At 41.5% G+C, this 22319-nt stretch overlaps 1 protein-coding gene across 11 annotated transcripts in view; it reads left to right on the top strand.

Moving 5' to 3' along the window:
- CADPS (calcium dependent secretion activator) overlaps positions 1 to 22319 on the top strand; it is a 476722-nt gene that overhangs the window by 87728 nt on the left and 366675 nt on the right. For all 11 annotated transcript variants that reach the window (XM_030307156.1, XM_030307157.1, XM_030307154.1 and 8 more), the window contains exon 2: positions 21562 to 21675. In XM_030307156.1, coding sequence (XP_030163016.1) covers positions 21562 to 21675 — 114 coding nt within the window. The remainder of the gene's footprint in view (positions 1 to 21561; positions 21676 to 22319) is intronic.

Raw genomic sequence — 22319 nt, 5'->3', positions numbered from 1 at the left:
AGCAGCCGTGCCTTTAATAAACCTGCCAAAATAAGTTATGGAATTTCTTATACAACTGTGAGATTCCCTCAAAGACACACTGAAGGTTGCTTGAGTTTTATTATGTAGAGCGTAACGCGGATGGTAGTGACCAGACAGCTTGGTTACTTTGCGGATGACCACGGTGATCATGATGTTGAGAGCACCTCACACTCCGGTGTACCTGCCATGTGCCGAGGAGACAACTATAACTTTGTACATTTTCTCAAGTAGTATTTGCAACAATTCTGATGGAGAGACTATTCCCGTACCTATTGTATAGACAAGAAAACTGAGGCTTAGGGAAGCCAAGGCCACATATCTGGTGGGCAGCGGACCCAGAATTCAAACTCAAACTCTCTGATTGCAAAATGAAGACCCTTAATCACTGTATCCATGGTCAGCAAACATTTTTTTTAACACGTACCCATCAGTAAAACATTTCAAGGACATTCCCTCTTTGTACTTATTTATTAATAACTAACTCTATACTAGTATACTATGTACATAATAAAATGTATATATAAGGAATAAATTAAGAAGGATGAACCAAAGATGAAATAATGTTTGATTTTGTTATGTTTATTAATGCATCCAAGTATTTTGGATCCCGTGAAAAGGTTATTATAATTAATGGTTTTTTTTTAATTTTTAAAGTTTTTATTTATTTTGAGAGAGGGAGAGAATGAACGGGGGAGGACCAAAAAGAGAGAGAGACAGAAGATCTGAAGCAGGCTGTGTGCAGACAGCAGAGAGCCCGATGCGGGGCTCGAACTCATGAACCATAAGATCATGACCTGAGCTGAAGTCAGATGCTAAACTGACTGAGCCACCCAGGAGCCCCATGCTTCAGTATTTCTGAAAACTTTTGTTCAGTGTGTTTGGCCTGGTAACTCAAAAGCCCAGCTCTGGGTTGTTTTCCTCTACTTGGTCATACCTGGCAAAGATTCTGCAGAAGGATCCTTAGATCCAAATGAGAAAATGCACATTACTGGCTGCACATTTGAAATCAAGGTATCCAAGTTTCAGTTCTGTCCACCAGTTATGCAAAGATTTTTGTTGAAATCCAGTTAGCAAATTGCTGTCTTTCCCAGTGCCAGTCTTTTGTTCTTCTACATAGGTTGTATCTTTGCATTTTTAAAAAAGTTTGTTGAAAACTTACAGAAACTCTTACTTTAAAACCTTTGAAAACTGATTAATCATGTTTATAAAATTGTTTCCAATATTTAAAGAGATTTTCATAGGTGCATCAAGTATATGGATGCATCCTGACATCACACAATAAAAGAATCATTTCTAAAGCAATTTCTGCTCTCAAATTGCTCTCTCCATAACATCGGCTTATTTTATTTATTTTTTTTATTTTGAGAATTTGTCTTTATGTTCTAGATGCTTGGTTTTTATATGTCTAGCTAATTGTGATGGCTTCAAAGAATCATTAGCTCATGTCTCAAGACAGTATATATAGAACATGGTTCAGTGTTGATAATGATTATCTATATATCAGATATTTCTCTTCTAATTTTACATTAGGGAGGGCTGATGGCTTGATCAATTTGAGGAGCTGATCTTTGTTTTTACCTTAGAATATGGCTGCTGAGGAATAGGAATGGCCACTTTTTCTGCCATTTTTCTACTCACTATGCTAATCGTGTCGTCATCAACTTAACCACCCCAGACAGGGACGGGAGGTGGGAAGCTCGTGGGTCTTTAATGGCATCACACTGCATTCTTTCCATGGGTTCTGTCAGTTTGGGGATTGGCCGGAGATCTTACTCTTAAGAACTTAATGAACTGCGTTATGAGCTGTAGGTCTGTAAGAAAGCTGCTTTGCTATCAACCAAAGAAATTGCTGGATGGCCAAAGCCAGGCTTAAGGTGTGGGACATTCAAAGTCCGGCTTTAAGTGTGCAAAGTAAAGTACAATAAAACGAAACTCACGGTGCGAGGAGGTTGAGAGTCAGCAGTATCACGGTGGAGAAATTCAATTGTTACAAAGATCCCTGGTCACCGACACTCCCTGCCGTTGGCCCAACCACTACTGCCACCAGAGTTAGATCACACCATAACTTAAAAAAAAACAAAAACAAAAACTGTTTCTAAACTATGGAAATAGCAAATATATATTAAGGTAGAGAGGGCAGTATAATGAAGCCTCATGTACTCATTACCCAGCTTATGAATTGTCACTTCGCGGTTTATCTATATTCTTCCTGCCTCCCTACTGAATTATTTTGAGGCTAATCCCAGATACATAACATCATTCTATCTGTATATTTTAGTATGAATTTCCAAATATAGGACCTGGTATTGTGTTCGTTGTAGTCGATAAAAGATGCTGGTTAAGTTTGATTATTGACTATAAATAGTTCTTTTTGTTACTGTTTGTAAGATAACATCTCTCAGAAGAGACATTCTGATTTGAAAGAGTTGCACTGTTGGGGGAAAAATGAGTTCTGGAATTACAAATAGTGTAAATTACCTAGGAATTAATCCAACAGAAGATATATAACTTTTTATGAAAAAAAAAATCCGTGAAACATTCAGGACATAAATATGAACTGAATAAGCAGAGACCTACCAAGGTTCTAAGTGAATAAGGCTACATACTTTGGTTATTAATATAGTGCATTGTATTGATTCATTTTCACGTGTTAAATCAACCTTCTATTCTTGGGAAAACCTGCTTGGTCATGACGTATTATTCTCGTATATACGTTATTTGAATTGATTTATTAAAATGCTCTAGGGGCGCCTGGGTGGCGCAGTCGGTTAAGCGCCGACTTCAGCCAGGTCACGATCTCGCGGTCCGGGAGTTCGAGCCCCGCGTCAGGCTCTGGGCTGATGGCTCAGAGCCTGGAGCCTGTTTCCGATTCTGTGTCTCCCTCTCTCTCTGCCCCTCCCCCGTTCATGCTCTGTCTCTCTCTGTCCCAAAAGTGGATAAACGTTGAAAAAAAAAAAATTCAAAAAAATAAAATAAAATAAAATGCTCTAAATGGTTTTTGTGCCAGTAATGGTGAGGGATATTGGCCTTTTTCTTCTATCATTTTTGTCCCATATTTGTAGTAGGGTGATGGTGGCTTCATAAAATGAGTTGGGAAGTATTTCCTCTTCTTCTCTTTTCCAAGTTTGTTTACCCCCTGTGTGCTTTCTTAAACGTGTGATAAAACCGGTGAAGCCATCTGGGTCTGGAATTGTCTTTGCAGGAAATTTTTAAATTAGGAGCTAAATTTCTTTATTTGATATAGGCTATTTAGGTAACCGAATTCTTTTTCACTGACCTTCAGCATTTTAGTTGTCTTTGAAGGAATTTATCCACTTAATATAAACTGCCAAATTTATGACACATCCTCAGGTTTTTCCTGCCTGCAGATTCGATGCTGTTAACGTTTGGCAGCGGTCAGCTCAGCTGAAAAGGGCTGGTGGGGTTGTCTGTTAGGAGCCCTCAGGGTGGTAAACATATCCCGGAGAGACTGAGAAGTCAGCCCTGAGATGTGCCTCCGGGTTATAAGTTTTGAGATGACAGTAACCTGTGTCCTTCACCCGTAAGAAACACATCTCCTGAATCTCCTTTGCCTGTCTCCAGTGGGTCTCATTCACATTAGCCCGGGTTATAAGTTTTGAGATGACAGTAACCTGTGTCCTGTCACCCGTAAGAAACACATCTCCTGAATCTCCTTTGCCTGTCTCCAGTGGGTCTCATTCACATTAGCGGCCAGACTCCTATGTCACAAAGTACCTTGGACCCTGATGAGCATCAGCCCAATTTTTTCTTTTAATAATTTTTTAAAGTGTATTTAATTAGAGAGACAGAGTGCGAGCGAGCATGAGTGGGGGAGGGGCAGAGAGAGAGGAAAGGAGAGAGGCTCCCAAGCAGGCTCCATGCTGTCAGGTGCAGAGCCCAACGCGCAACCACACCCGTGGACGTGAGATCACGACCTGAGCCAACATCAGAGTCGCACAGTTAACTGAGTGAGCCACGCAGGCACCCCCGCTCCCAACTTTTCTTTTATGCATGTAGTAACTGAGTCCTGAAGATGAGGAGTGGGACGGACACGTTATTATGGGCCTTTAAGTGCCAAGTTCTAATGATAAGTCCTTAGATATTGTCAAAGTATTTTTTCCAGAAGTTCAGGACATGACTCACACATAAGTACATAATGAACATAATCAAAAGATGTAGTTAACTTATTACTGAAAGGTACCAGCAAGATGGAAGAAGCTGGCTCAAGCGTATTAGAGGATGGAGATTATTTGGTCAGTCAGTAAAGAAGCGCTAAATAAGTTTATGAAGTTACATGCACAACTGATTAGTGTCCCTCTAGGTCATAAAGCTGGTAGCTTTGAAAGTTATCTTCTTCTTTTTTTTTAAATTTTTTTTAACATTTATTTATTTTTGAGACAGAGACAGAGCATGAGCAGGGGAGGATCAGAGAGAGAGGGAGACACAGAATCCGAAACAGTCTCCAGGCTCTGAGCTGTCAGCACAGAGCCTGATGCGGGGGCTCGAACTCACTGACCGCGAGATCATGACCTGAGCCAAAGTCAGACGCCAAACTGACTGAGCCACCCAGGCGCCCCGAAGTTATCTTTATCGACCAGACAGACATCGTTTTCAGCTTACCATATCTACAAGTAAATCTCTAACTGCAGAGTCTGGGGCCCTAATGAATGGAAACAAGTAAATCAAACGAACTTGGACTTGGTTTCGTAACGTGTGGGGACCTTTGGGTAGGTTTGTTAGACAGTGCCCTACGTGACAAAAAAAAAAAAAAAAAAAAAGTGGATACAGTCATCTTCTTTATTTCCAAACTTTAGAACAATTTTTTTTTTCTTTTTTCCTAGAGAGAGAGAGAGAGAACGCACGCGCACAATCCAGGGAAGGGCTGGGGGAGAGGTAGAGAATCCCAAGAAGACTCCAGGCTCGGCGTGGATTCCTCCACGTGACTTGATCTCATGACCCTGGGATCATGACCTGAGCTGAAATCAAGAGGCAGACGCTCAACTCACTGACCCACCCAGGCACCTTAGATAATTGTTCTTAATAAATGTCTGAGAGCCCAAGGTGTAAGAATCAGCATCCCCACTTGAAGAACAGCAAACACACACAGCGTTCTTGGTTTCCCACCGAGGCTTTTAAAAAAAAAATATCCAGCTGCATTTTAGGTTATGTTCACTTATCTAACAAATACTGAAAAAGTAGCTTCTATGTATCAGGCTAGTGCCGGAAGTTGAGTAGTGAACACAACAGACTCCATTCTAGCCCTTATGGGCACATCATAGTAGGGAAACTGCACTTCCGACAAATAAATGCAAGGGTGGTGAGAACTGCAATTTAAGGAGCCATCAGTGCATAGAGCTTCATCTGGATGTTCAGAGACAGCTTCTTGGAGGAGGTGACCATTTACCTGAGGTTAACATTAAAATTGGAGTGGGAGGGGCGCCTGGGTGGCTCCGTGGGTTAAGCGTCTGACTTCGGCTCAGGTCACGATCTCGCGGTCCGTGAGTTCGAGTCCCGCGTCGGGCTCTGTGCTGACTGCTCAGAGCCTGGAGCCTGCTTCCGATCCTGTGTCTCCCGCTCTCTCTGACCCTCCCCCGTTCATGCTCTGTCTCTCTCTGTCTCAAAAATAAATAAATGTTAAAAAAAAAAAATTAAAAAAAAAATTGGAGTGGGAGATGAGACATAAAGCATTGCAGGTATATACTAACGCGCTGCGTTGAGACAGTTTGTCCCCGAGTGAGTATTTCCCAGTTGCTTGGTTCAAATAAAAATTCTAGATTTTAAAGAAGTGAGATGAGTTTTCTTGGAGTTTCGACTTCAGATTCTTCCCAGTCATGAATTATATAATGATAAAAGATGAAGGGTAGAAATGAGGGGAAACATAGGAGAGAAGGAGGAAAAGAGGGCAGCTTTTCTGTGGTGTGCATGCCCTGGTTCTCAAGACCAAATGTTACATTTCCGGGAATGTTTTGAACCAGATGCTGTCACGTTGGTAGCCTGAGATCCATCATGGTGGGAATATTTGTATCATGGAAACCATCAAATGTTACAAATCAGGGGCACCTGGGTGGTTCAGTCGGTTAAGCGGCCGACTTCAGCTCAGGTCATGATCCCGCGGTCTGTGGGTTTGAGCCCCTCATCGGGCTCTTTGCTGGCAGTTCAGAGCCTGGAGCCTGCTTCCGATTCTGTGTCTCCCTCTCTCTCTGCCCCTCCCCTGCTTGCTCTCTGTCTGTCTCTCTCTCTCTCTCAAATAATAAACATTAAAAAAAAAATTTTTTTAAGTTACAAATCAGGATTCTTCTCCCCTCCCCAACACACACACGGAGACCTAGTTGTTTGACCTTTGCTAGCCCATCACAGCAGCTTTCCCAGGAGGAAATTCAAAGCCATGGGTTTATTTATCATTAAAATTAACTGCTCCTCATCTCTGTTGATTATACATTTCTAAGATTGGAAAATGCCTCTGTAGAATAAAGAACCCTAAACCGTGTATGCAAGGGCCTTTGTAGCCCCATACTCCAAGTCTTAGTTCAATGATGAATCCTTCTAAATAGCCAAATACTCTCACTGACAAGACACTATGTGTTAAAGGGCAACCTAATCCATTTCCCCAGAGTTCTAAATAATAGAAAGTCGGTCCTCATGTTGCCCCTAAATCAGCTTGCCTGTACTTTCTATCTGATGCTAGTTTATTCTTCTGGAACTGCATAGAAAAATCTAGTTTCTATTTCCCATCACGTTGAGGACTATTCAATCCATGTGAAAGCGGCTAGGAAAATGCTTTTAATCCTATATAAAGATACACCATACTTCAGTTCATTCAGGAAGTAGTATTTCTTTCAGGGGGTCTCAACTTTGGCTTGCAAGAGATGTTCATGAAGTTTCTAAACTTGTACATTCTGGGGTCTCTACTCCCAGACTTTCTGAGTGAGTGGGTCTGTGGGGCCACAGGCATCAATATTTCTACAAGCTTCCTTGGCAATACTGATACAAAGGCTGAGCCCCCAAATTTATTGGGTCTCTTGGCTGCTAATAAGACCCAGAGTTCAGTGATTTAAAAAAAAGAAGGTTCCCCTCTTTAGCAGTCTTGTAGGCAGAACAGACATAAGAGTCCTTGATTTACATTAATATTTATAACAAATGCTAAGAGGCAGGGGATGAAGGAGTTCAGAGAAAGGGTGTCTAGCTCAGGGCCTGGGAGGAGCCATCAGAAGGAGTTGGCCTTACACAGCATCTTGATAGACAGGTAAGACTTAGCCAAGTGAAGAAAGTAAAGGAAAAAGAAAGTGACATTCATAGCCCTGAAAGTTCAAGGCATAAATGGAATTGTGAGGACTTGCAGAAAAATGAGAATCAAATTGTTGTTAACCAGCCGTAGGGCAAATTCTAGACACAACATAAAAACATATTGTCGCTTGATTGCAGACGAATATTACAGGGATTAAAAAAGGAACTTTCTTCAAAGATGTTTCAGTAATATTCCACGCAGTCTACCCACATGCTTACCAAGGCATGAAATAAACACTGCCTGTACCTTGATAGGACAAGTGATGTGACTCAGCTTGAGGGAAGTTCACGCTCTTGGCTGCCTCCAAAAGGAATCAAAAGTGTCTCTGTCAGATGTGGTACGGGGAATCACTCATGCCTTTAAAATATCAGTAACACAAAATCTCGTGGAGAGGAATTGAATCAATGATAAATTTCATTTTAATAAGCTAGCACTCGTTTGTGGGTGCAGAAAAGGTCCCTGAAACCTCTGCTCGACCCAGCTGGTTCATCTGGCCATGAGGTGCTGCAGCTCCAAAACACCGATGGCTTTTTATTCTTTGCTGCTTCTGGATTCTAGGACAACCGTCAGTTGGCGGGATTTTCTGTTCTCCGTTGTGCCGGCCTAGGTCTGTATTATGTGCGCTGCTATATTTGGGTTCCTTTATAGAACATCTGTTTCCGTGTGTGTGTGCGTGTATGTGCTTAATTAATATACTTTATTTTTTTGCAGAAAAATCGAGTGGAAAGTACAAGACCGTGTCCACATACTCCATATCCCCTTTCCCCACCACGCAGTCTCCCCTGTTTATCGTCTTGCATTCGCCTGGTGCATTTGTTATCACAATTGACGAGCCCGTAGTGGTACATTATTATTAACTCAAGTCCATCATTTATATTAGGGTTTATGCTTGTGTTTTGAGTATTTCCCAGCTGCAGAGCACCTTCTGACTTTGTCGCATTTTTTTTTTTCCTCTGCAATTCTGTGTCACGAATGGAGATTGTCAGAACCAGTTAAGTAAGGTCTGCACATCCCTCCAAACATTCCAGCAGCCTGAAGAGTAGGGTGCTGGTCACTCGTAGCTTCTCTCGCTGTCATGACTGACAAAGCAGGGTTCTTAACCTAAATCGGCTTCGGTGAAGGTCCCAGTTTCAGTTTGTGAGGTGTTACATTAGAGAATCTTCCACAACCTATACACAGGACTGCGTTCAGATTTTTTCAGCTTCTTCTCTGGAAATCGTTCCTACAGATAAGTTCGCTATTAAACCTCATAAGATTCAGAATCGTGTTTAGTGATTTCATGTGTCGCTGCGCTAGTCTTTTTAATCTGGGCTCCAGCCAAATGGAACTATCTGCTGTCTCATTTGCAATAGGTTGTTGTGACTTTATTTTTGGACAGCTCTGTTGTGCATGCTTGATGCTTATACTGAGAGCAGCCTCTAATCCTCTTTCTTCTTCTCCATCTTCTTTCTCTTCATCAGCAGAGTCTAAATTATAAGTTGGCAGAAGAAACTCTGGCCACCTCCCCTTGACTGGACCCCACACTTTCTCATCTTTCTTCATTCGTTTTGTACTCCCATCTGGAAGGCCCTTCTCATCCCTTCTCCCACTTGCCCTGCTCTTCCTCTTCTCCCGGTGAGCCTATCTCTGCCAGCTGAGATGCTAGACATTATTCAAAATCCTCCTCTCCTCCGATGCCACAGCCTGCGTGAAACATTATCCTGATTCTGCAATGAACCTGAGAACTCATTACTGTTCCCTGATGCCGCACGCTTTCCAATCATGTCACTCCCTTGCCTAAAACACTTCCATGGTTTCCCATCCTGCTTGGAATTAAACCCAGACTCCGCACGTTGGCACACAGGGCCCTGCACCTACTTCTCCAGGATAAGACTGTACCACTGTCCTCCTGGCCAACTGCCTTGCAGCATTAATAGCTGTCAGGTTCATTGATTCACAATGGTTCCCGAAGTGTGGTCCGTAAACCCCTAGGATGATTTTCCTAATAATACTAAGACACTATTGTTTTTTTCCCAACTGTACTGACATCTGCACTAATGATGCAAAAGCAGTGGTGAGTGAAACAGCCGGGGCCTTGGCACAAACCAAGGCGCTCGTGCCCGACCACACTGGTCTTGTCCTCCTCTTAGCCATGAGCCCACTGTTTAAAAACTAGCAGGTTCACTGAGTACTCTTCATGAGAAAGCTGTGGAAATTATTAACTGCGTTAAGTTTTGACCCGGAGTACCCACCCTTTTAATATTAGTAGGATGAAATAGTAAATATCCATCAAGCACTTCGGCACATGTGAAAAGGGACTTGTGTTACTGGTTGCCCAGTGAACTAGTCATTTTTTTGGTTTGATGCAATGTCAATTTTACTTGAAAGAACAACTGATAGACAAACCAAGGTTATTCAAACGTAGGCATTTTGCAGATATTTTCTGGAAAATGAATGAAGGGAGCCTGTTACTTCAAGAAAAACAGCTGACAGTATTTTTTGCCAATGATAACGTTTGAGCTTTCAGTCCATCACTATAAGCTTGACAGCTTTCCAACACCCCAGTTTTTTGTGTGTGACTTTAAGTAATATGATTTTTTTTTTTTTTTTTGGAGAGAGAGAGGGCAAGTCAGGGAGAGGGGCAGAGGGAGGGAGGGAAAGAGAAAGAGAATCCTAAGCAGGCTCCACACTCAGGGCAGAGCCCAATGTGTGATCGGATCCCATGACCCTGGGATCATGACCTGAGCCCAAATCAAGAGTCGTTGCTTAACCGACTGAGCCAACCAGGCGCCTCTAAGTAATATGATTTTTTTTACATATTGTGTAATGAAATGTGTCAATAGTTGGAATATTTGGCTAACTTAATGAACTAGTATTTTCCATAGGACAAATGTGTGGTATTTTTTTAAAAAGCATCCATAGTTAAAAGATTGTTTCAAAAAGTAGGAAAGACCTGTGATTTTTTTAATGTAATAGGGTACAAAAAAGTTCATTACTATGGTTTCCAATTCCACACAACTAACCTTTAAGAAAATACCACTGGTTGCACATTGGTGTAATATCAACAAAGACTCTGCATCTATCTGAACGTTTATTAAAATATTTCTCCTTTTTCCATCAACATATCTGTGGGAGGCCAGATTTTTTTTCACATACTTCAACCAAAACAGCATATCACAACAGATTGAATGTAGAAACAGAGATGAGATTCCAACAGCCTTCTCTTAATCTCCGAAGGAGATTTGCAACTATGAAACGGTGCCGTTCATTTCACTAATATTTGCTTTGGAAAATTTAGTTATTTTCATAAAACTGGGTTATTTAGGTTAACGCATTATGAGTTTATTATTATTGTAATGAATTAATGAGTGCTTTAAGCTGCTCAGTTTTAATATCTGTTAAGTACATACCAACAGACATAACGTGCATAAGCAGAAAGTCTCATGTCGTCTTCAATAAATTTTAGGAGTGCAAAGAGACTTGACACCAGTATGTTTGAGGATCGTAGCAACTAGAAGCATTATTTTTTTTTTAATTTTTTAACGTTTATTTATTTTCGAGAGACAGAGAACACAGAGCACGAGCCGGGGGAGGGCAGAAAGAGAGGGAGACAGAATCTGAAACAGGTTCCAGGCTCTGAGCTGTCAGCGCAGAGCCTGATGCGAGGCTTGAGCTCATGACTGTCTGATCATGATCTGAGCCGAAGTCGGAAGCTTAACCTACTGAGCCACCCAGGCACCCCACAACTAGAAGAATTCTTAATGAGGACTTTGGACCTAAAATTACATGTTTGGCCCCCTGTCAGAAGAATCTAGGTGAATATTGTCCAAGTGCCTCCAAATTAGAAAACTATATTCTTAAGTTTTAAAAAACTGTATGTGGTGGGGCACCTGGGTGGCTCAGTCGGTTAGGTGTCTGTCTCTTGATTTCGGCTCAGGTCATGATCTCACATTTCTGGAAATCCAAGCCCCACATTGGGCTCTGTGCTGACAGTGTGGAACCTGCTTGGGATTCTCTCTCTTCCTCTCTCTCTGCCCCTCCCCTGCTTCACTCTCACTCTCTCAAAATAAATAAATGAACTTAACAAAATAAAAAATATAAACTGTATGTGTTTCAATCAGGGGTAGGACACGCAGATCCAACTTTTCAGATGCTCTGCGGTGTATATGGGCATCTCTGTTCCTTTCGTTTCTCTTTATCCTTTTCTCCTCTCATCCCATCTCCAATCGAACCGTTACCTGACCCCATTTCTATATTCAGTTTTCTTAATTTTTTTCCTCTTGTACTAAGTAATTGTTTTCTGAGAGAATCCCAGCTTAACCATGTTTAATGTTGTCTCAAGGTCACTTTCCCTCAGGAACAGAACCCTGGGTTCTTATCTCTCCTGAACAATTGGTCTTTTAGGAATAACATGGCTATTGGTCTTCTGTTACTTAGTGGTTTAAAAATTCAGAGTTTAGTTTTTTAAAAAGTGGTACAACTAATGATATTCAGCTGCTGCTATTCCAGAAAATGTTTTATTTTTTTTTAATTTTTTTTTCAACGTTTATTTATTTTGGGACAGAGAGAGACAGAGCATGAACGGGGGAGGGGCAGAGAGAGAGGGAGACACAGAATCGGAAGCAGGCTCCAGGCTCTGAGCCATCAGCCCAGAGCCTGATGCGGGGCTCGAACTCCCGGACCGCGAGATCGTGACCTGGCTGAAGTCGGAAGCTTAACCGACTGCGCCACCCAGGCGCCCCATCAGAACAATGTTTTTAATGAGCAAGAACTTCTATAGTAGATTTTAATTCTTTCTAAGGAAGCACTCCTAAAATGTGGTAGATGTATGCAAGATGATAGTACCTATCTATTTTAACTATAACTAGAACATAAAGCCTATGATTTCACAGATACCATTGCTTAGAACAAGTTTCAGTTTTTTAAAAAAATGTAATGGGGCACTGGGTGGCTTAGGTTGGTTGAGCATCCAACTCTTGATTTCGGCTCAGATCATGATCCCAGGGTGTGGGATCGAGCCCTGTGTCCATGCTGACCTGGAGCCTGGTTGGGATTCTCTCTCTCTCTCTCTCTCATCTCTCTCTCCCTGTGCCCACCCCCCCCCCGCACCCCACCCCCCCCCAAATAAAAAAAATGACTTGCTATATATTCAAGGCAAAATATAAAGTAAGTCATAGTACGGTTGGTATATGGAGAGGATGTTATTTGGATGATGGAATTCGCAACCATGTTGCAAAGAGAAGTCCCAGGTTACAGCTCATTGTACCTTCTCCTGCCTTTAGTACTCTTGCCCCTTCAACTTCCATTTCAGAATTGTTCAGTGATAATTTCCTATGATGAAGTCTTTTGAAGGTTTTTTTTTTTTCTCGCTTAAGCCATATAAATGAAATTCACTTAAAACACCTTTTTTGGAATGCACTATGTAAATGTACATAATATACAAGGTGAGAAGAATTTTATGTACACAAGTAAAATATGTGGTTTGGATGATAAAGCTTCTAGATTCCTAGAATCAAGACTTTATTTAGGGCAGACACTAATCTGGTTGTGGAAAGAGGATATTTTATTTTTTTAATAAAATTATGGACCAACATCAATTTTGATAACCTTCAAAGAACAAGAAATTAAATAAATCTTGCTCGCCTCTCTCTAGGCTAACTTACGGTTTTTAAAGCGCTTGTTGACTTGACATTCCTGTAGTCTTCTATGATGAAGTAGAGTTTTAAAGACTACTTTTTTCGTGGCACCTGGGTGGCTCCTTTGGTTAAGCATCTGACTCTTGCATTCGGCTCAGGTCCTGATCCCGCAGTTCCTGGATTCAAGCCCAGAGTCAGGCTCCATGCCAGACGGTGCAGAGCCTGCTGAGATTCTCTCTCTCTGCCCCTCCTCTGCTCTCTCTTGCTCTCTCTCAAAATGAATCATAAACTTAAAAAAAAACTACTTTTCCCCCAAATAATGATTTCTTTCTTAAAAAGAAAAGGCACACAGAGAAAGACAAATACCGTGTGATTTCACTTATATGTGGAATCTAAAAACAGCAAATAATGTAAAAGGTAGAAACTGACGCGCAAATAGAACAACCTGGTAGTTGCCAGCGGGGAGGACACTGGGGGGATGGGCAAGATAGGTGAGGGGAGTAGGAGATACAGGCTTTTAGTTAAAGGAAGGAATAAATCACAGGGAGGAAGGTTAAGCACAGGGAATATAGTCCATGATAGTGTAAGAGTATTGTATGGTGACAGAAGGTAGTTACACCTGACATGAGCACAGCACCAGGTTTTGAGTTGTCGAATCACCATGTTGTACGCTTGAAACTAAAATAACATTGTGTGTTGGGTGCCTGGGTGGCTCAGTCAGTTAAGCGTCCAACCTCAGCTCGGGTTACGATCTCACAGTTCTTGAGTTTGAACCCCGAGCGTCAGGCTCTGTGCTGACAGCTGGGAGCCTGGAGCCTGCTTTGGATTCTGTGTCACCCTATCTCTCTGCCCCTCCCCTACTCGCTCTCTCTCTCTCTCTCTCTCTCTCTCTCAAAACTAATAAACTTCTAAAATAACATTGCATGTCAACTATACTTCAGTTTCCAGAAAAAAGAAAAAGCTGTAGCTCATATTATTAGATTGTAATATTCAATGCTTACCTTTTATGTTAGGGAAGGGCTTCAGTTATGTGTATAAATGGAAGATCTCCTTACACCCCAAACAACTTTCCTCCTACCTACAGCCTATGCTTGGAATGCTACCATTTCAGATTCATTCTTTCAGGGTAATATTGCTTCTCCCTCTTTTATAATGCAGTTGCTGCTGTGATAGGAACCATAGGAAGCAATAAGCACCTTAGTAAGAATGCTTTCTTTCATGCCTAGGGAAGCCTCAGGTATCCATTGGAAAAGCATGTGTCCTGCAAGAAAGAGAAAGCACAAAATGATTTGAACAACACAAAAATCAAGACTCATTTTTTCCCGCATAACAAGAAGGGCAGAGAATAGGTGTTTCCAAACATTTGCTCAACCCCTCAAAGTATAAGGGCCAGAATCTCTATAATGCTCTTGACCCGAGGAAAGGGTTATGTCAACAGGCAGGTTCCTTTTTGTAAGGATTTTATTCAAAAGCTTTTCCAGAGGACCCCAAGTAGTTTTTTGTCCCTGTGCATGTCTCCGTAGAGCTGGGAGATGGGAAAAGAGTGTGTGGCTTTTCAGCCTCTAAAATGGAAGGACCAAGGAAGAGGGGACGAAAAACACCACATAAAAGTAACTTCAAAAGACTGAATAAACAGAGGGAAGAAAGTAATGAAGAACATAAAAGATTAATGACAGGAAAAAGGCAAAACTAAATCATAACAATAATACTATGTTGTTTTTATTAACCAGTCTTACTCTATGCCAGATACTGTGCCTCTCTGCCTTGCATATGTGATCTCACAAAAGCCTGTAAGGTAGATAAGATCTCCATGTATGGAGGAGAAAACCAAGTCAACTACTTGCCCTAAGACTTGTATCAAAGCCAGGATTTGGCCTGTGCTTGCTCTGACTTCGGCACTGCCTCTCCTGAGACCAGCCCTTAGCACATGCGGGTTTCTCTTCCTGGTATATTCCATATCATGCTTCTCCAGAATGTGCAGTAAATTACACACTGTCTGAAACACAGTGGGAATTTTCAGGCCTTGCCTAATGAGGTGGATTGAACCAAGAATGCTTCAGTAGTTGCAGCAAGGCCTGCTGCTACAGCTCTTTCCTCTGCAATAATTACCTTTCATCTTTTCAAGTTTTCTGCTCTTGGAACTCATTACTTCCATTCCGAATTCTGATCTGATGCACAAGTGGCTTCTATCCATATTGAGTGCTTTTAGATGGACTTCTATCTTCGGAGAGAGAGTTCTGGTTGCAAGTGGCCCATGGAAGTCTGTTTGTCTATTTGGTGTTGTACTGTCAGCTTCTCTGAGCCAATTATTTCAGTGCGTTCATGCAAGGTCACCTTCCATGTTCAATCCTATCTAGGCCAGTTAACTTTAAACCAGAGATAAACCCACAGATTGGCTATTTGTGTGAGCTCCTAAGTGAGGTTTGCACTCACTCAAAAGGCCAAAGGGTGCTAAGGAATCAAAGATGAATATGGCAGAGTAAGAGAACTGAGAGCTAAGATCGTACCTTGGTCATTTCATATCCCCAGAGCCTAACATGGTGCCTGGTATACATTAAATAGTTGATAAGTCCATGTTTTCACTCAAGAAATATTTGGTTAGAACCCATTATGTGCCAGGCACTAGAAGCACAGCAGTAAACAAGATGTGGTTCTCGTGCACATGAAACCTATATTCTTAGGCGGAGATAGGTGATGAAAAGCAAGCACAATTTTAAAATAAAGGAAGAAGGCCCAAATGTCCCTCAGCTGGAGAGTAAACAAATAATGGTAGAGTATAAAATGAAATACTACTCGGCAATGAGGATGAACGAGGTATTGCTACCCCCACCCACACAGCAGAATCTCATAATGCACGATGGCACTGACCTCAAGTTCAAAACCATCAAAACGAATCTCTGCTGATAGAGGTCAGGCTAGTGATCCCCTTTGGAGAGGGGCAATGATTTGGAGGGGACATGCAGGAGCTTCTGGGGTCCAGGTAATGTTCTTTACCTTGATAAGGAGAATCGGGTCTATTAGAAAGTTCACTTTGTGAAGATTTCTCAGGCTCTGTGCTTATGACATATGTTTTCCCATGTGCATGTTATAATTCAGCTAAATAAACTTATCTTAGAGAAGTTAAATGCTGACTATAATAATGGCTGCGAAGGCATTGCACAGGACCCATGGCAGTGTGATAGCCATCAGCTTAGGGCAGCACTCCTGTAGACAGGGTGGTCAGGGAAAACTTTCCTATGAGATGCTAGGCAGGCTGAGCCCTAAAGGTGAGTAGGTGGCAGCCACGGGAAGATCAAGGGCAGAGCATCCCAGACAGGGGCAATGGCAAGTGCAAAGGCTCTCAGGGAAGAAACGTGGGGCACGCTTGAGAAAGAGAACAGAGGCCAGTGTGGCTGGAGCTGAGTAAGAGGAGAGCAGAGTAAGACAAAACAAAGCCGGCAATAGACCGAGACTACATCATGCGAGGCCTCAAGGCCATTTGGTTTCTGGTCTACCCTGTATGATTTGACTCTTTCTGTGCCAGGCAGCATGCTAAGCTCCTTAGGCACATCCTCCTATGTTCTTCTTATCTTTCCAGCAACCCTGGGAGTAGGACTTAGAATTCTATTTTATACATGAAGAGCTGAGGCTTAAGGAAATCAGTTTGCCCAAGGTTACCCTTGGAAATGAGTATTATCACCAGGATTTGAGTCCATATCCCTTTGACCCCATCTGTGTTCTCAAATCCTGACTCCTGACCCTGACTCTGAGCTCTGGCATCTAAATAAACTTCTACTTTGCAGTATGACACATGTACCCTCAGGACTGTGAACAAAGTGCTGAGAAAGTAGCCACCTCCATCCAGAAAAGTCTGGGAAGGAGCATGGGGTTGCATTTTGAAGACACGTCTGGAATTTTCCCATAGGCATGCTTTTTCAAGGAAGCAGTATGCGTAAAGCCTCTAAGCTGAGGATTAATCATCACAGCAGCTACTGTTTATTGATCATTCATGCTGTACCAGGTTATGCAGTGAATATGTCACTTACTCCAGTTAGACTTCACAACAATCCTATGAGGTCAGTAATGGCCCTGTTTTACAGATGAAAACACTGAGGTGTAGACAGCTTAGTCCTTTGCCCAGTGAGACACGGTGAGTGAGGTAACTAAATACGTGATTTGCTTGTTTAATTAGTGATGAGGGAAAATAGTGAACTTGGACTGGCAGGCATCAAAACCCAGCCATAAGCATAGCTCTGCCTCTAGAATCTGTGCCCCTGACTCTCTCACTGAGAGCTTGAGGTGTTCGAGGAAGTGGGGGGTGTTTTATGGGGCTTCATGACGGATGTTCTCCGAATTTGACTCATGTTAATGTTCCTGAAGTCCTTCTCCTTTTAAGCATTTTACATTCTGTAATCTCTTCCCTCTGAAATCCTGAAACACACTTTTGTGCGGTTGTCGTTGTTGTCGGTTTGTATGTTTTTTTCCTCTCCATCTTGACTACAAGGTCCCTGAAAACAATCCCTTATTTCCTTGAATTCCCTATTGCCTTGCCCTGGCCCCTGAGGTCAGAGGTTGGATTGTTTTTATTGACCACTGATACCTCAGGACATGGGGTAGAACCAGGCAGGTAATAGATGCTCCGTAAATATTTCTTGAAGAACTGAGTACTCTGCTTATTTAACAAAGGTTAGAGTGATAATGGATGTGGCTTGGGTCAACAATCAATCTTCATCATTCAGATGGTGTGTGCCTACTTTTATTTCCATCCCTTGAGATTTAAGGCAAAAGCAAGGGGTACTGGTGGCCACTCCCTCTCCTGTTCCATTACCCCACTCCATCCCACCCCCCAGATCGTGCAGATTTGGTATTAACCCAGTGTTAGAAGGAATTCTGCATGTAACTTCTGTGAGATGCCTTGGTTGGTACTATACTATACTGTAAGGATTTGTGACTTAGGCCAGTGAAGGCTGAACTACTTGATAGAAATTAATGTTCTGGTGTCATTTTTACGAGAAAATCAACTGGTGCCCAATAATTCAGTTGAAATGTTTTCAAATGCATACAAATAACTCTGATTTTTTCTGTACAACTCCAGTGACACCAGTATCCTTGGATCCTCACATCCTGGGTCAGACCAGGAAAGTCTACACGGCTTAGCAGTGAGTTCATACCATGCTCTAGGACCGGCTGTCCAAAGTGGTGACCGCCAGCCACACGTGGCTATTGCACACTTGTGGTGTGGTGATTCTGAATTGAGATATACTATGGGTGTAAAATACCACCAGAGTTCAAGGATATAGTATAGAGAGAGAACGTAAAATATCTCATTAACCATTTCTATGATGATTTTATGTAAAATAATATTTTTGACATATTGGCTTCCACAAAGTGTATTAATATTTATTTCACTTAGTTTTTGATACTTTTTAAAGTGAGACGTGCAGAAAATGTAAAATTACACACGTGGCTAACCTGAGACAGTGGTGCTCTAGGACATGACAATATCAATCTGTTAAAAACCTACCTCTTTTACATCTGCCCCTAACATCACTAGTCTCCCTTTTTCCAAGTTACAAAATTAGTTAAAGCACCCCAGATCCCACCTCTGTCCATTCTCAAAACTCTACTCCTTGTTTCCTGATTGAATCAAAACTCAAGCCAGGCTTCAGTGTCCTATAGCTCTAAACATTATTTTCTACTAGCAAGATTTGCATTGATTCTAATGATGAAAGCACTTGAAATGTATATAGAAATGGGGTGCCTGGCTGGTTCAGTGGAGCAGGTGACTCTCGATCTTTGGGTTGTGAGTTCAAGCCCCACGTTGGGTGTAGAGATTACTTAAGATAAATAAACAAAATGTTTTAAATGAATCAGTGCATTAATAAATACAGAAACTCAAAATTTTAAAAAAGAACTCATGTTATCAAATAGCTATTACTATGCCAAGGCCATAATTAGAATTATCACCATTTTCCAAGTGAGATAAATAAGGATGGTGTAACATTTACTTGTTAAACTGGCCTTATTCCAGAAGGGCTTCTAACTCTCTGGCCAATTCAGAGGATATAAGTGACTTTTCCAAGATGACACAATGGTTGATGGAGCTGGGACCAGAATGATCTTTTTTAAGCTTTCTTCTACAACAGTTAGACACAGTATCCCATTATCAATTTATAGAGTATAACTTTTTATAAATAATAGTAAAAACGGCAAAGTTTTTAGCTGACTTTCTTTTCATACAAATTAGAACTGATTAAAGGATATTCCAAGATTTCTTTCGTGCACTGCCTTCATTTATTCAGCAAAGCGCTTATGGAGTGCCTGTCTTGTGTAAAGCACTAAGTTGGCCCTGGGGAGACATCAATGAACAAATAACAAAAAGGGACATATCATCTAACAAATTCAATCATAACTAACAAGTAGAATAAAGGGCTGTGGAACCTACTCTCTTAACAACACTCAAGTATGTAAGACAGTACTGTTAATTATAGTCACCATGCTGCGCATTAAATCCCCAAAACTTACATCTTATAGTTGGAAGTTTGTATGCTTTGGTCAACATCTCCCCATTTCTCCCACCCCTGAGATGCTGGCAACCACTCTCTATTTCTCTGAGCTCAACATTTTTCAGATTCCATTTGTAAGCGAGAACATAACAGTATTTGTCTTTCTCCGTCTGCCTTATTCCATTTAGCATAATACCTTCTGGGTCCATCCATGTTGTCACAAATGGCAGGATTTCTTTCTCTTTTATGAATAATAATCAAGTGTGTGTGTGTGTGTGTGTGTGTGTGTGTGTGTGTGTGTGTGTTCAAACATCAGTGATCACTTTGGTTGTTTCCATGTCTCGGCTATTGTGAATATGCTGCAATGAATGTAGGGGTGCCACTATTTCTTTCGAATAGTGATTCCCTTTCCTTGGGATGTATACCCAGAAATGGAATTGCTGGATCGTATAGCACTTCTGTTTTTAATTTTTGGGGGAAACTCCATGTTATTTTCCATAGTGGCTGCACCAGTTTACATTCCCATCAACAGTATGGAACAGGGGTTCCATTTTCTCTACAGCCTTGCCAACAGTTGTTATTTCTTGTTGTTGTTGTTGTTGTTGTTGTTGTTTTTATGATAACCATTCAAACAGGTGTGAGGTGATGAGATATAGTGGGTTTGATTGGCATTTCTCTGATAAGTGATGTTGAGTATCCTTTCATGTACCTGTTGGTCATTTGTATGTCTTCTTTGGAAAAATGTTTAATCAAGTCTTCTACCCATTTTTTCATTGGATTTTTTGTGGTTTTTTGCTTTTATATGAGTTCCTTATAGATTTTGGATATTAACCCCTTATGAGGTAGATGGTTTGCAAATATTTTCTCCCATTCTATAAATTGCCTTCTTATTTTGCTGATTGTTTCTTTTGCTATAAAGAAGATTTTTAGCTTCATGTAGTCCCACTTGTCGATTTTTGCTGTTGTTGCTTGAGCTCTTGATGTCATATCCAAAAATTCATTGCTAAGACCCGTGTAAGGGGGTTTTGCCCTGTGTTTTCTTCTAATAGTTTTACCGTTTTGGGTCTTACATTTAAGTCTTTTTTTTTTTTTAATTTTTTTTTTTCAACGTTTATTTTTTTTTGGGACAGAGAGAGACAGAGCATGAACGGGGAGGGGCAGAGAGAGAGGGAGACACAGAATCGGAAACAGGCTCCAGGCTCTGAGCCATCAGCCCAGAGCCTGACGCGGGGCTCGAACTCCTGGACCGCGAGATCGTGACCTGGCTGAAGTCGGACGCTTAACCGACTGCGCCACCCAGGCGCCCCCAAAGTCTTTAATTCACTTAAAGTTAATTTTTGTGAGTGGTGTAAGATAGGGGGTCCAATTTCTTTGTCTTGGGTGTGAATATCCAGTTTTTCCAGCATCATTTATTGAGGGGATTGTCCTTTCCCCATTGAGTATCTTGGTGTCCTTGTCCATTATCATTGCCTGTATATTCATGAGTCTATTTCTGGGTTCTCAATTTTGTTCTGTGGTCTATATGTCTGTTTTTATGCTAATACTATACTGTTTTGATGACTATAGATTTGGAAAGCAGGGTATTTCAGACCACCTGAGGTGCCTGTGTGGTGGTTTGTTCAACAACAACCCTCTCTCACGAAAAGCAAAAGAAAACAAAACAAAAACAACAAGCCAAGAACACATGACTTACATAGCATTTGCCAATTTCCATGGTGTAAATATTCCCATCCTGGTTGATATCTGGCTTCCAACAAGGTGTCACGGAATGTGGAGTTGGGAAGAGGTATATGGTAGCACCCATTATCTATCGTTTCCACCCTACAAATACAATAGATAGATAGATACAATAGATACAATTTTGAGGTTAATAACCTCAAAAGCACAGGTGATGGTAAAATGATCAGGAAACAATGACTTTTGAATATGCGTTGCCTTTGTTTTCAATATAATTTTTTAACAATTTATGTCTTTATGTATTTTTTAATAAACAACCACCTCACAAAATTCTTGCAAATGTAACAGTCAGCTAGTGTGCGCCCATACAAGCCAGATGTAGCACACCGATGGGACTGGCATCTTCCACGGAAAGCAATCACAATCCTTGTCTAGAACAAGTCCTCCTCACTGTTCTCTCTTTCTCTGTTCCTTACAGATCAGCAAACAGCAGTTGCAAACAGTCAAGGACCGGTTTCAGGCTTTCCTCAATGGGGAAACCCAGATTGTGGCTGATGAAGCCTTCATGAACGCCGTCCAGAGTTACTATGAGGTAAGACTCACCATGCAGAAGAAGGTTAAGACTGCCCAAGCCTAAAGCCCAGAATTGCCAGACTATTGTTCAGTGGGAACAGCAGCCTTGGCCTCCTACAGAACCATCCCCCCACCCCCGAGGCAAACGGGTTGATGATTGGTTACGGTTTTTGGAAATAACAGCATTTTGTTTGGGGAAAACTAAAGCAAACCCACTTGTGTACCCACTAAACAAGATACTGTATGCAAAACACTCTGCACATTGCCTGCTTTATGTATGATTTCTTGTTTAGTCTGTACAACAGTCTCGTGAGTTAGGTCCCGATATTATTCCCATCTTACCAGCAAGGCATCTGAGGTTGCAAGAGGTTAGGTCAATTACTCCAAGTCGCACAGCTGTTACAATGCCACAAGCTAAGACTTGAACTGAGTTGGGAGCTTTAGTCCTACCAACTCCACCCCTTCTAAAGGATGTTAACATCTTCTAAGATGGTGCCTTCACTCACTTCCTTGTTCTTTCTATTAAAAAGGTGCTGTGAGTTCTTTTCTATGAGTTAGAACCCCATCCAAAGTGCAGTACTCTTCTTAAGAGAAAACCTGTAAGTGAGAGAACATATCCTGAATATACATCACAAGGGAATTTTCACCTGTCGTCCTCAGAGG

The sequence above is a fragment of the Lynx canadensis genome, chromosome A2 (assembly GCF_007474595.2).
Source record: "Lynx canadensis isolate LIC74 chromosome A2, mLynCan4.pri.v2, whole genome shotgun sequence".
Classification (NCBI taxonomy): domain Eukaryota; kingdom Metazoa; phylum Chordata; class Mammalia; order Carnivora; family Felidae; genus Lynx; species Lynx canadensis.
Note: the sequence above shows the minus strand (reverse complement) of the source record. Positions and strands in the feature narration are given on the sequence as shown.